The following is a 14,425-nucleotide window of genomic DNA, read 5'->3' as shown; positions in this document are numbered from 1 at the left end:
ACCACTGTCTGCAGCTCTATGAATATTTTGGTTCTTTATACTTCCATGCAATTGCCACGTTATTTCGAAATGTCTTCCAAATCTGTTTCGCCGTACAATTTACACGAAAGTCAGTGATGTTTGCTGCAACAGGTCTTATGACTTCGCTGTATTCGCCCACAACATACAAAAAGCCTAACAATACCTCATCACTTTCAGTCAAAGTCCAATGGAACGACGAATCAATACCTCCAACCTTCATCAGTTAAACACTTGGTGGCGGACAACACCGAAGATGAGGACTTGGCTCCTTCACTTCCACCACCGATGCAGATCGTCGGCAACAACCTTTCTTCCCAGAGTAACGGAAGTCAGGTTAGTACGCCTGAGTGAATCGTCAAATCCTTACATTGTGATAACGTTGGTGGCGTTCAAACGTCTACGTCACGCAATACGTATCGAAATGCCACATTGTGTTTTTGTTCGCATTTTATATTAGAGCAGGGTTTCTTAACTCATTGGCCCGTGGATCACCTGACCATTTTGTAAACTCTGTTGTACCCAATTATCGTCTGTATGCAAAATTGCAAAAATACCCTCATTGGTGATGTTATTATGCAAAACGAACGTTCAAAGCATTGTTGTCAAGCTCCGTGGACCCCCCAGATAAGCCACAGCGAACCTCTGAGGGGCAAGGACTCCAGTTAAGAAACCCTGTATTGGAGATTGAATTTTTTTTATGCGACACAAATTAAATTACTTAGCATCGTGTTTGAAATTGTGTTGTAAAAATTTGCTTCACCTTTTATTTATGATGTAAAAGTAAAAAAAATCGCCCGGAGCAAAGTGGTTTAATTTGTGTCGTCATATTTCCACATCAATCATTATTCGATCGAGGTAATGAACGAATGTAAAACGATCTAATGGTACAGCTTAGTTTACCTCATAATCGCACTCAGACTCATATTATAAGGTTTGTACATATCAGTTCAAAGCTACACGTGGGACCGTGCGGGTTCATTTTAATCATTTGATGTTTTCCATGATGATTTCTTGGTATCTATAACATTATTCACGTGTTTAATCGTTTTTGGTTTGCTAATGCAAGCCATGGTTTACTAGCGCCTCTAAACTTACGTTTGGATAAAGGCGCCTTATCGTCACAGAACTAGTATCGGATCGTTGCATAGATCGACACATTTTTGTGGCTTTTATTTTTTCTCGAATTTTAAGTTCGTCTTTTTAGACAAGAATATATACATTTTGTTTTTGTTTGTGTGGCACCGACTTAAATGAATGGTGCTTAGTGCAGTATAGTTTTATGAATGTTGAATTGAATTTTTTTAAATACTTTTTTTCAATTTCTACCTCTGTGTTGTTTAACGATACTTTTACCGTCCCTTATCAGTAAACTCAGGTACGGCCTGTATAAACCTCAGTTTATGTTCAGTTTACGATCGGATTTCTCTTTAAGAATCCGTACCTTATGTTCTATGTTTCGGTGTGTCGTTGTGTAACCCCCCACTCTACGTTTCTCTTTTAATATTCCATCGCCCCATACCCGGTTGTCCGTTTATGTTGTCTTCTCACCCCGTGACGTCATCGCAGTGCTCGTCTGCATGCTCCGTTGCGTCAGCAAGTGGCGAGTTCGACGCCCAAGCGCCCGACCTTAACCACTCCCATTCCAACGATCTGAGGCGGGAAATGGAAGATCTATTGAGCGCCACCTTCTCGGTGACTTATATTCTGCACTAAAACACAATGGCCTGTGGCTGCTGCTGTGCGCATAGCTTGTCACTACTGCTGTTATTAGCACTAACACTCTGCACCTTGTTGAATGTTAGCGGTCAGCCTATCTGCGCTTAAGCGTTATTGGGTAAACGTGTTTACAAGGGTTAGAAACTCAAATAAAAAATCCTATTTGTTGTTATTAAAGTAGAAGGCCGCCATGTTAAAGTTACTATTGGCAACTAAAGCAATATGCTGTGAAGTAGAAATGGACCCGTAGTGTGTTACTGCCATTCACTAGTTCGTATATATACGCAGAAATATAAAACCATTAAAAACGAACGAAGAAAAATGGGAACGGCAAGGTTGAACAAACAAACGACACTAACAGCATGTTGCATGTTTTTATCGCATCAAACCCTACAACGCATGCTTGCTTGTCTTACATAACGTGTGTTGTTGCATGTGTTGACTGTTTTACTTCTCATTTAAGTAACGTCGCCGAATTTGATCGTGGCATTGATTTGCGGCTGTTTTTTAATTTGGCGACGGTGGTAATTGAACACTAATGCATTGATTTCCTACTTAAACCTGCGATAGCCAATTTCAATTATCCCTGTACTGTTGCGAATACGGCAGTCACTTATATATAGTTTCCTTTATATCACAACCCAATGCACTTCTGCGCTCCAAAATATATCTACTGTACTTCGTCAAACTATCCGACCCATAAAAACAGCCCCATATTTTATCAAACCAGGTCATTCGACGTAAACATAATTATGAGTGATCTTCGTACAGTGTAAAAATAAGCTCGTGGCTACTCAGTAACAGAGCTACCTAAAGTGTTTCAAGTTATTTATAAAAAACATGTTTTCAACTGTCGTTCAACCACGGATAATTTGCAGATTACTTAATTTTTACCAAAAAGAATTCAATAAAAAGAGCACGATTTCTACTGAAATGGATTTTGATGCCCGTGCCATTTTCCGCGCAACCAAACGCTCTACTTTGAAAAAGCACCGGTGTCACATCAGACCCTCATTCGCTGCAATAAAGTAACGCAAGGCAAACAGTGTCGCAACCCGATCAATGCGCTGTCAGCCTACCAAGAATCAATCACAACCTATGTTGACTTGTGTCATTGATTTTCCTTCTCTTGCGCTTACACTCCAATGACAGTCATTTTATCCCATGACCTCGAGCCACCTTTAAACACACTTTTATATTGGACGCAGAAATCCTCGCCGTTACGCATCAGTGCCGCGGAGACCACTCCAAAGCGTGACGTCACAGGTGACGCAAGTGCCCCTGGGGAAGTGTGGCAGAAAAGGGTAAGTCACTCAGGAAATTTTGAAGTATATGTCCTGCTTTACAAATCTGTACACAGTGTGCGTACTTCGTCCCCTTTCGGATAAATATAATACACAATCACGCAAACTATCCGTCTTAACGCGGTTTTGTGTTTTGTATTTGCCTGGCGTAACGCCAGTTCTCACAAAAGCAAATATGCATGAGGACTGTTAACCCACTTGGCGCTAAATATAAGCCAGGATTTGAGTTTGAATAATAGCTCGAAACATACGCAATCTATCAAATTCTTCTTTTCCAGCCTTCCACATCTGAATCAACCAAACGTTTACCAACAACTAGCAATGAATCGGAATCAGACAAAGTGAATCCATCACCCAACGGCATTGTAAATAACGAGGGGAAAGTCAGTCCCCAGACGTCTCCGTCAAAGTCTCAGCTAAATGCGTTCGGAGAAAGTGAAGAAAATCCATCTCTACAGAAGAGAAGTTACGTCCTGATGGTAAGTTTCGAGTTTTCTTCAAAAAGTTTGTGAGGATTGAGATTTTTTCAAAAAAGCAAAAAATGTAATCTCCAAGTTTTGTGTAACCAAACAATGAAAGCTTACATCATTCAAAAACTTCCAATCTTTCCTTCCGAACGCAGGAACTTCTCGAAACTGAACGAGAGTACGTCACAGACCTCGCGCACATCGCCGAAGGTTACATGCCCAAAGTTTTGGATAGGGGATTACCCGTACCTGACCAGGGCAAGGAAAGGGTTTTGTTCGGAAACATCGCCCAGATTTATGAATGGCACAGAGAGTGAGTAATTTGACGTTAGGTTTGTTTTGACACGGAATAAGTTTGTGGTTTCGTAGTTATCTGTACATATTTGTATGTCGGACTTATTGTATGTGCTTATTTCTTCAGTACCTTTGTGAAGGAGTTGAACAAGTGCAAAGACGATCCCGATTACCTTGGAAAGCTTTTCAAACGCTATGTGAGTAAAACGTGTTCTGTTGACGAAATAATATTGGGCTTATAATGTGCAAATTTAGTGTCACCGCTACTGAAACTTTCCAAAATATTGCTTCGGTATTGCAGGTTTTGGGTTTTTTATTTATGTTTTATACGTGTTATGGATAATATTTTAAAATAGTGTCGCACGTTTTGCAAACCTTGCAAGCACGGGTTTGGAAACCGTACGGTCAACATTTCATACGAAAAGAGGGCTATGTTATGACAATTTACAAACTCAGCTTTTGAATGACTTCAAATTTTGAAAAAAAATTTTGATATAGACTGCGGATGCTGGGCTAGCGATGACTGTGTACCTTCGTAATGGCAATATGCACACAAAGCACTGACTTTTGACAACAGGATTAGCCTAGCTGTTGTTTGGAATAATATTTCGCCCTTGGGGCATTTTCAGCTTTTGAATCCGCATATTTGTTGTGTAGGAGAGACGACTGCACATGTACGTGGTATATTGCCAGAACAAGCCGCTGTCCGAATATCTCGTGCATAAATACAAGCAACCTTACTTCACCGATATCCAGAGCGAAGTTGGAACCAAACTCGATATTGCCGACTTCCTCATAAAACCAGTACAGCGAATTATGAAATACCAACTCCTCCTGAAGGTTCGGACTATGTTATGATGCATTTTGTGCAATTTATCATTGTTCTAATTATGCGATATGTGTTGAGACTCGAAATGCTCTTCTTCTGTAACTAGAGTTTTTTTTACCGAATTTTTGCTTTTAAACCCATTATGCAATGTACATTGTAATTTTGCCTTCGTATATTTTCCCATATGCACCTCTCACCTCTCTATTTTACTTAACTGCAACGGGCAAAATAACCTAAGCTTAATTATAACATCAGTAAAATTATGTGAAACACAAACAAATTTTACAAGTTTTAAATCTTCTTCAGGATTTTCTCAAATTCACAAAACGCGCTGGGCAGGAATGTCGGGATTTGGAAGCTGCCGTACAAGTGATGCACGTCGTACCCAAACTCGCCAATGATATGATGATGGTTGCCAGAATGAGTGGTTATACGGTAAGAAATCTACACAGATTCGATAACATAGTTATTGGTTCCCGCCCGGTTTAACCAGTTGTTCTATTCGTTTATGTAATGCAATGTTAAGACTGAATGGTCTGAAGTCATGGTACGCCAGTGAACTTAATGTTTGGTTTGTTAACACTGAGGCTGTTCAACAACAACTTAAACCTTACTGGTAATCAACACATCACGAAAAATATTGTGTTTTTTATGCAGGGTCGCATTGCAGCGCAAGGTAAACTTCTCCTCCAGGATACTTTCCTTGTGAAAGATGTCGGAGGACACGAGAAGGAGAGGAAAGTTTTTTTCTTCGAGCAGTCTGTCATCTTCAGTGAGCTCGTAGATAAACGTGTAGAGGAGCGTGGCTTCGTGTACAAAACCAGGTGGGATATTGTACATGTTTTCGACTAGTGGGGTTTTGGACGCAAATTTGATACATGACTAATTCATAATTTCATTGAACTATTCATGCAAAACAAAAGCGATGATTTGCCCATTTAGTATTTGATATTATTAATGCCGATCAATTGATCATGAATCATGAGTGATATCGCTGAACCAGTGTATTTTTGACATTCAAAAATAGAGTTACTGAACCAACTTCTAACGAATTTTGATTGATCCTTTTTAAAGAAGAAACGGTTTAGGGTGCGATTATATTAGTTACGGCTACTGATGTTCGACTTCGAACAAATGGCAAAACTATTCTATCAAAATCTTCGTCCGTAAATCTCATCACTCGTTGCTGTTTTTGACACAAAAATCCACCCAAGATCTTCCACAAGCGTTTATATACAAAATCCAGCAAACTTCAACACATTCTTCATCACGCAGCATCAAGAACTCAGACCTGCTGATGCGGGACGTCCCCGGTTCCGATACCCGATTTACGTTGAGTAAACGCAATGGAGAGGAAACGTTAGAACTGTGCGCTTCCGAACCAAAGACGAAGGAAACGTGGATGGAGGTGGTGAAGCAACAGCTGGAATCGCAACTCGATTTCCTGAACGGTAAATTTGCAAAGCTTTTCTGCATTGTGTGCCAGTTCACATCTGAGCGTAATTGTTGAGTCATCCAAGTACACAACTTTAAAATTGTACTGGTATCTGTAAACTATCATTTTTCACTTTATATTTGTGGAAGAAATTTGCCAAGCAACGGCAGTAGTATGTTTTTCAACTCTTTCGATCGTAAACACAAAGCAAAAAATGAAGGCACGTCCATGATGAATGAGTATAAGCACGACGTGAATGGCATGGCAAGAGATGAAATGTTTGCCGTCAAGCTTACTTCTGTCTCCGCTGTTTTAACTCGTATATTTACGCTTTTGTAGAATGAGGCAAATTGTCTTGTTGATTTTGTTGCAAACGTGGAAACTTTTTTTTCGATTTTTTGTTCCAACTTCTGCAAAAGCAAATGGCAACGCAAACAGCAACTGAAATTCTGAAAGCCCTTTAATTGAATTATCGCCTGGCAAGTGCCAAATTAGTTTCGATCGTAACGTACGTCGTGACTCAAAATCGATGTTGACCTTGGAGCCTGATGGGTTGTGACTCTGACATGTGACATGTGACACCCTGTTACGTGACATCTTGTGACATTTGGCATGGTGTTATTTGTTTTGTGCAGCCCTGCAAGCCCCCATTCGTTATCAGCGACAACAACTTGGGAGCTCGAGCAACAACAACAACAACAACAACAACAGTAACAACAATAGTAATAATAATAGCAACAACAGCAATAATACCAACAGTCGTGGAAGGACAAAAACACAGGATCGACAATTTTTATGTAAGTTTTTTCGCAGTGACAAGATATTGTTCTTTTGTAAAAAGTCACTTAACGTAATGAAATAAGGAAGAATAAGTATTTACCTATGTACTTCTATGGTTCATTAAAAATGAAAAAAAAGGTTGATTTCAAGAAGAAAACCTTAATATTGTTGTGATAAATGTTCTTTTTAACATTTGTTCCTCAAAACAAAAATATTTAATTCCTTTCATTTTTCCTCACTCAGCTACTTTCAAGCCAACGTACAATTTAAACTGTGAAGCGGGTGGCGCGGTCGTGACGCAGGCCGCGCCGGTGACGTCAACGCCGCACGTCATCGGCGACAGCCCTGCATCATCGCCACCACAGTCAAAACAAAAACCCACGACCACCCCCAGTGGCAGACAACCATTGAAGGTATTCAAATTTTTTTGCTCAGTTCTCAAACTGTGCCCTGATTCGTCGTTTTGAGTTTCCAAGGGCGTCGCGTAACTATTTATGTAAAGAAAAGGTGTTTTTTCGTAAATATTGTAGGCAAATAATAAATAGTGTATAAGCTGCAGACAGATGGCCACTGTTTCGACTTAAAAGGTCTCATCAGTGCAGCTGGTGTGACTATCAGACGACTTTGCTGACCAAACGGCCAAGCAAAGACTTCCACTTTGTGGTGACTATACAATCACCGTCATCCGTTGGGCACCAAACTAGGTGCAACCTTACGGAGAAAACAAATAAAAAATAGTCCGCCGTCTGCGAATGCAAATTGTAAACAGAAACAAATTTGCCCACGATAGATTTACAGTTGGAAAGGTTTAGTGCGGGAACCACTGTTCAAACCTATGACAAAAAAGAACATTATTTTATGACTTGTGTTTTAGGGAATCCACCCCGTCGAGACGATGGTTGATTCGAGTTTGGTGAATTCAGCCAGATCCAGTCCGCAAAGACCAACATCGATAAAGCCTTTGTAAGCACGCGTTTCCTACTTGTCTCTTTTATTGTTTCATTTTTCACAGACTTTATTTATTATCTTTCAGGAGGGATTCGGACGGCTCAGATCCGGAAGCTTCGGACTGCAAAGGTTCGACAAAAAGTTAACATTTTTAATTAATTGCGCGTTTCTAATCACCAAATGTACACTGGAGTATAGTTCGATAAACAAAAGTTTTTTTTTTCATTTAGTTTTATGCCTAACCAAAATCCTGACAAGTTTAATATGTAAAACTAAACAACGCCTTCTGTAATATCAGCTCGGCGTAACGTGTTTACATGTACAGGCTTTACATTCACCGAACATAACAATTCCACACACATAATACAACCAGTAAATAAAATAAAAAACGTGTGTGCGCCACAGACATTCACAGGGAAAATCATATTATGACAAGCATTACAGCTCCACCGACTGACCTAACACTACCTAATATTCTGTCCAATAGAGTCACCGTTGGACAGTGTATGGATGAACACGTACAACCGATGCAAACTTCAACCACGCCCTGCGAGCGCCGCTGGACACGTAGAAGGAACACAAACACTCAATTTCCAACGTTTCTCATCATCAAGCAATCCAGCTACCCCTGTTAGGTAAGCCGACATGTGTTTCTTGCTGGCAACACACATCACTGCAATTGTACATTGTTGTGTTATATTTCGACAAAATAATTCCCCAAGCGAAGGTTTTTACGGCGATTGATAATGGCAGGTTCTTACGGGTATGTGAAAGTTGTCTAATGTCCATACCTTGGATTCGTTACCCATGGGTGTATAGTTATGTATATATTGTATATGGGCATTGTTTTGTTAGTTTCCTGGCTTCGGTAGCTTGGTTGAGTTTAATCTTGCAATCAAGACCAGAAACTTCAATGTATGGGAATGCTTTACAAAGTCAGGCCAATAGTGTGATATGGTCAAATGTAACTAGAAGCTATGCCTATATACCAACATGCCTATCTTTAAGTTATTAATAGAAATTGCTCTTCTGGCACTTAAGTTTCAAAAGTGTTTATTGAAACCAACGTTTCGTTCACCATCCGGTGAGACTTCCTTACGGTTATGTCAGAACAGCCTGGCAGCAAAAATAGCTCTATCTTAAGTTGTTCGTGTCATATTCGGTCCCAGCATTGTAGGAGCAAAACCACCTTCTCTGAGGTCAATATTTTTTTATTGCAGATCAAGTTTCAACAGCCATATGTCTGCGCCTGATCTTTCAAACTCCAAATCCTTCTGGTTGTCTCCGCTTTCCCCTGCCAACATTCGTACCTCGACCTGTAAATTTATTTACCCGAGTAATTCGCAGCCCACTACGCCTGCAAGGTAATTAGGTGTCACATGTTCAACTGTTCAAACGTTTTGAGGAGGTTTGTTTAACGCAATTTCCATAGTTATTTAGGTAGATTTTGCAACAAATTAGTCCTTTCTCGTTGATCATACATATTTTTTAATTGTCGAGGATGATGTGTTTGGCTGTAACCAGTCAGTCCTGCCTTTTTATGTGTACGTGATTGCTGCCAACTGTGTTGTCATATGTGCAAATTCCAACAGAGTTTTATAAATGACGCTTATCTTTGCTAAATGTGATCAGTTGACTTGATATTTCATAAATCGTATTATAAAGTTATCCAACGAAATTTGATTCTAAACAAAATATTGTTACGGCAGTGAAACTACGTCACCGAACAACGTCATCACACCAGTTTCAAGACTTGAATCGCCGTCGAACTCAATGCCAAATAAGGTAACCTTTTCAAGCTATTAATCTCAAACCTATTATGTACATATGAACCTATTCTGTACATATGAACGTCCTATTTTGATTTACAGTCTGTTACTCAAACGTAATTGTTTCTTCCAGCAGGCAGCTCCGAATTCAATAAGAGCGATGCAAGATTACCAGGCGGAACACGAAGACGAAATCAGCGTAAAACGTGGCGAAACAATAGACATCATAGCCACAAATGCCCAAGGTAATCACTCAATACTCTATCTTGAAACACTTGAATTGTATTGTATTCTGCTCGCCTCGGAACCGGGCATTCAACACAACAAGGTTTCGGCGACGCTTTTTGTTACAATATAAGTTTAACTCTAATCTTTTTAAGTATTGTCAGCAATTTTTTAGTTACATACGCATTTTATCCATCTTATCAGTGGTTAAGTATATACATTTATCAAATAATATCTTTAATGTTGCATGACGCACTAAAAAACTGCTGATATAACCTAAAAAGCCTCGAGGTAAACTTGTGTTGTTTAATGTTGCATGATATTATGTCACTCACAGCTACAATATATTCCGTATTAAAAAAGTGCTTTATTTTCCCACTGACGTTCTGTTATAACATCACAGGCTTATGTTTGGTTCATCGCCCTGCGAGTGATGATAGTCCGGCGGCTGAAGGTTGGTTACCTGGCCACGTCATCGGCCGCCCCATGCCCACACAGAGGACAAGATCCAGGTCGACGCCAAGGTCTGTGAAGCGGGCAAATGCCAAGAAAAGTGGCGGTGGAACTTTATCGAGGTAAATGTCATGTTGCAATGTTTTTCTGGTACCGTACTTACGTTTGTGACTTGTTCAAGTAAATATGTTTTTGTATTTTCTATTTTAGAGATACTGATATTAATATAGTTTTTAAATATTTGCGCTGGTTTTCATGCCTTTAACAGGAATTTTTTTTCGTTCACTTTGAAAGCATATTATAAAATGACCTCCGATTTTTAGGCCGTTGTCCCGAATGTTGCGAAAAAGCAAAAGTTCGGACAAACTCGTCGAGAGCTCATCGGCGCCACCAAGTGACCAAATCTGTTCGCAAACCCTGCCCATCAGAACGAACCACACAAGTGTGTCCACTGGTGTTGCAGCAAGATAAAACAGAATTTCTAAAATCATCAGACTATTATCGCAAGTTATTCCATCCACTCACATATCAACGGCTTTTCTGTATCGATAAAAACAATGTACTATATCCTCTAGGTGGCGCCAAGTGTTTCAGCCAGCTCGTTCCAAACCGATTCATCAAGTTTTCTTTTGTTATTTCAATTGTTTTCATTTCTCTGTACCCTGTATCACCACTTGGGCGTCATAAGTATTTACAAGCAACGAAAACATCCACTGTGCGGCGCTGTCACGCCTGACATGCTTTCTGATGTTACCTTTGTCCGCAATTTGCGACGATCATTTTAAACTCTTGCGCAAAACACCGATTTTACTAAATGGTTTTTGCGTAAGCAACACCGTTTTTAGGTGCTGCAATACAAAACGTACTCCCGTTTGCAAAACGAAGTCAATTCTGTTAACTTGGCGCGTATTACAACTCGAGCAAACTCAACTAACGCATGTGTAAACGAAGCAAAGCCTAAACTGACACACTACATTACCTCGTATATATTATGCCCAACTTAGTAAAACGTCATTTTCTACGCGCTGCACATGTCGTCACTCACTCGCCACATATTTTGCCCTTTTAATGTTTGAACATGTGGTCCGTGCGCTTTTTTATTGTGGGATATGCTGGTGTTGTCTCCAAAAGTGCGCACTCTGTTGTTCGACGGTGCTCAAAAACGTCCCGCTGTATGTACTGTTATTGTGCTGTTATCGTGCACCTGGCTGATTTTTGAGACTCTTCACATTATCACTTGCGAACTGTTGGTCCGCGCAATGCAGATCGACAACCGTTTCACACAGAGTTTGTTGGGTGGACTCGTTCTATTCTTTTCACTCCTACACGTCGCAGTTCTCTTATCTATCTCTGTTCGTATTTTTTTTCACAAACAATAAACTTTATGTACGAATTCAATCGACTGTGAAATCGACTTCCTAACTAGCTTGGAATTGAATTAACGGTTGCTCTTTTGAACGAGGTGATTTCAGCATAATATCATTTGAGAAAATGTAAAAAAAAAAAATCCAATGCTGTGGTAGCCCTCAAAATGATGGATCAAAGCTGTAAATGTATGTGGGTATTTTTTAAAAAAGCGAACGGTAACTCTTAATGTACAGGAGCAACAAAAATAACTATACGACGGCACAGACACCGTAAAAAGGTGGATGCATTAAGTTAAATACCACACAATAACAGCCATGTGGCATAAACACAGTGTCCAAACAAATGTCGAACCGTAACATCACAAGTTTATCAAAAAGAGGTTGTTCGGGCTGATGGGTTGGTTGCTTTACGACAGTTTCGGGCATTCTGGGCTAAGGAAGTTCCGTGGCATCACCATTCCTGCTTGCTTATCGCTGTGAACAAATGTCACATAAAGAGTTAATTTTTAATTTAGTAAAATAGGTTTTTCTGAACCTCGGGACACAAAAGTATAAGTTGGTAATTCTTATTTAATTTTTGGCAAGTGGACATCAACACACAAAATACATCAAAAATATTCAGAAATTTTTATAAAGCAAATTTAGATGATATGTGGACAACATAGGATATAACCCAAATCTTAACAGATCACTACAAACCAGGACATTTAAACAAGGCTCAAAAATAATTAACTTACACATCTTCTTGGAGGTATTGGATGACACCGTCGATTTGCGCTTGTGAAATTTCGCCACTTAAGCTTGAAAGATATTGATAAAGGTGCTTGAAAGATTCAAAGTCAATCCTACTTGCACCACCATCTGGATCGGATGTCAGAATTTGGCAAATGATCCTCATTGCTTCGGTAATATTCTGAAAATACAATATACACATTCACCCCTCGACTCCAAATGTATTTATTTATGACTTTTTAGCATTATTAATAAAACATTGGACTAAGCAAATTCCCACTCCTGTCAAAATAACACTGAAAAGTATCAAAGTAAAAGCTTTTGAAACTGTTTATTCCACTTTAAGTTAATACATGATTCAACAAGTTTAACTACATCCATATAACCTATACATTTGAATGTATAAGTCAAAAATACTAATACCAATGCATTATTTGCCAAATCTTTATTTTAGGGCAACCTATGACTTGCACATTACTCATAATGTAGTCTTTTTAGATTTAAATCAAATATATACATTTCAAAACACTATTTTAAAGCAAAACTTACTCCTCCACCCAAATGACTGCATGCAACAGCAAAGAATTTCATAAAGTCAACTTCTTCCGGAAATCCACCGACTTGACAGATTTCACTCAGCTGCTGCTTAGGAAGACCAAGTTCAGCCCATTTCTTCTGCAGCAAAGCAATTGTGACTAGTTTAGATTCCTTCAGCTGCTGGTGCATAACATCCAGAAGGCCAGGTGTCAAACCAGTTGCTCCAGGTTCCAATCGCCGTTTGACAGGAAGTGGTTCACCGTTAGAAAGGGCAGAAAAGTAACTGCAAAAAAAATGTGTAAGTTACAATATTGAGACAACAAATACTTGATTTCTTTCATAATTTTGGATTTATCGTTGAACACTAATGTCACAATATATTTGACAAATACCTCAGTCCTGATTTGACACAGGCTGCAAGAAATTAGAAAAAATAACTAAATAAACACCTCCACTACAGCAGCAATTACAAATATGCAAATAAGTTATTATTATAAAAAATACAAAAATGTATATCATTATGTACAAGTGAGCATACTATTGTATGAAAGAATAACAACTTAAAAACTACCAAAAATCAACCATATATTTAGGTGAGAAACAAATTGGGCTTAACTATAGCTGGAATAGAAAGTCAAAGCTAATATGTAATCATACCAAAGCAGATATTTCAAACACAAGCCTACTGTATCCAACTGAGTTCCAGCAAACCATATATTTTAATGATTTTGGTTAATCACACTTAAATATATAGTAAGACAATTTCAGAAGAATGTATGATTGTAAGTTACCTATCTCTATTTAAAATAAGCACTACTGCATTCAATATACCACTGTATAAAGTTATGACTATCTTCTCAAATACAGCTATACAGAATTCATCAACAGATACTTACGCTGCAGACCAGGCAAGAACATCCTGGGGTTGTGTACGAATTGCTGCTTTTGTAAATTGCTTCAAAATATCTGGCAATTCTGGTGGAATATTGATTTGTTGAGCACAGTACATAGTTTCTGGAGGTGCCATCTTGGGAGATTGAAGCGCAGGATTCAAGAAACAATTTTTTTTCTGATTTTGTAAAATAAACTTCTATCCCTAATAACCTGTTCGCACACAAAGCTAACACAAATGTTTAACTTTAGATCTGAGAAGAAGCTAAAGTGATAAAGAATATAACTGGAAATCAACATATCTTTACATAGTTACAGTTTTTCGCAAATAATGACGGGGATTGTAATGGAAGCTAAAGTTCGAGAAGTCAGTTAACGAGCAATTATCAAATTACATTGGACTCACTCAAGCGCAACACATTTTACTCCTGTTACTAGGTAACGTTCCAGGTGGTACGTACTACAAATTTATTTTACTTTTGTAGTGGGGTGAGAAAAACTTGGTAAAAGTTTACCAGCGCCATTCATTAAATTCTTTTTACAGTTTTTAGTTTATTTCGTTAATTAAAATACATTGAATGAGACCCGTGCAAAATTGAATAATCTGAAAACAGTGTCTCTTTGTTCTCAGAATCTGAAAAAGCTGTAGGGTTTGTT

At 38.8% G+C, this 14,425-nt stretch overlaps 2 protein-coding genes across 2 annotated transcripts in view; one reads left to right on the top strand and one right to left on the bottom strand.

Moving 5' to 3' along the window:
* Positions 1–11,639, top strand: part of LOC145914348 (triple functional domain protein-like) — a 45,896-nt gene extending 34,257 nt beyond the window's left edge. Inside the window, exons 37-56 of the mRNA XM_083002169.1 lie at positions 199–354; positions 1,588–1,713; positions 2,946–3,041; positions 3,320–3,520; positions 3,664–3,821; positions 3,930–3,999; positions 4,460–4,642; positions 4,938–5,066; positions 5,289–5,455; positions 5,907–6,082; positions 6,702–6,863; positions 7,090–7,259; positions 7,721–7,809; positions 7,880–7,923; positions 8,282–8,429; positions 9,015–9,158; positions 9,504–9,579; positions 9,697–9,808; positions 10,192–10,363; positions 10,565–11,639. Of these exons, the coding sequence (XP_082858295.1) occupies positions 199–354; positions 1,588–1,713; positions 2,946–3,041; positions 3,320–3,520; positions 3,664–3,821; positions 3,930–3,999; positions 4,460–4,642; positions 4,938–5,066; positions 5,289–5,455; positions 5,907–6,082; positions 6,702–6,863; positions 7,090–7,259; positions 7,721–7,809; positions 7,880–7,923; positions 8,282–8,429; positions 9,015–9,158; positions 9,504–9,579; positions 9,697–9,808; positions 10,192–10,363; positions 10,565–10,712 (2,727 nt within the window). The 3' untranslated portion in view covers positions 10,713–11,639. The remainder of the gene's footprint in view (positions 1–198; positions 355–1,587; positions 1,714–2,945; positions 3,042–3,319; positions 3,521–3,663; positions 3,822–3,929; positions 4,000–4,459; positions 4,643–4,937; positions 5,067–5,288; positions 5,456–5,906; positions 6,083–6,701; positions 6,864–7,089; positions 7,260–7,720; positions 7,810–7,879; positions 7,924–8,281; positions 8,430–9,014; positions 9,159–9,503; positions 9,580–9,696; positions 9,809–10,191; positions 10,364–10,564) is intronic.
* Positions 11,640–11,789: 150 nt separating this feature from the next.
* Positions 11,790–13,993, bottom strand: LOC145913687 (ropporin-1-like protein). Its single transcript, XM_083001431.1, has 4 exons — positions 13,774–13,993; positions 12,890–13,160; positions 12,346–12,521; positions 11,790–12,082 (listed from the first exon to the last, which is right to left on the bottom strand). Exons 1-4 carry the CDS (start codon positions 13,902–13,904, stop codon positions 12,016–12,018), a joined length of 645 nt encoding a protein of 214 aa, XP_082857557.1. The 5' UTR covers positions 13,905–13,993; the 3' UTR covers positions 11,790–12,015.
* Between the last annotated feature and the right edge of the window lie 432 nt (positions 13,994–14,425).

This window comes from Ascidia mentula, chromosome 9 (assembly GCF_947561715.1).
Source record: "Ascidia mentula chromosome 9, kaAscMent1.1, whole genome shotgun sequence".
Lineage (NCBI taxonomy): Eukaryota > Metazoa > Chordata > Ascidiacea > Phlebobranchia > Ascidiidae > Ascidia > Ascidia mentula.
This window is presented reverse-complemented; position numbering and strand designations above follow the sequence as displayed.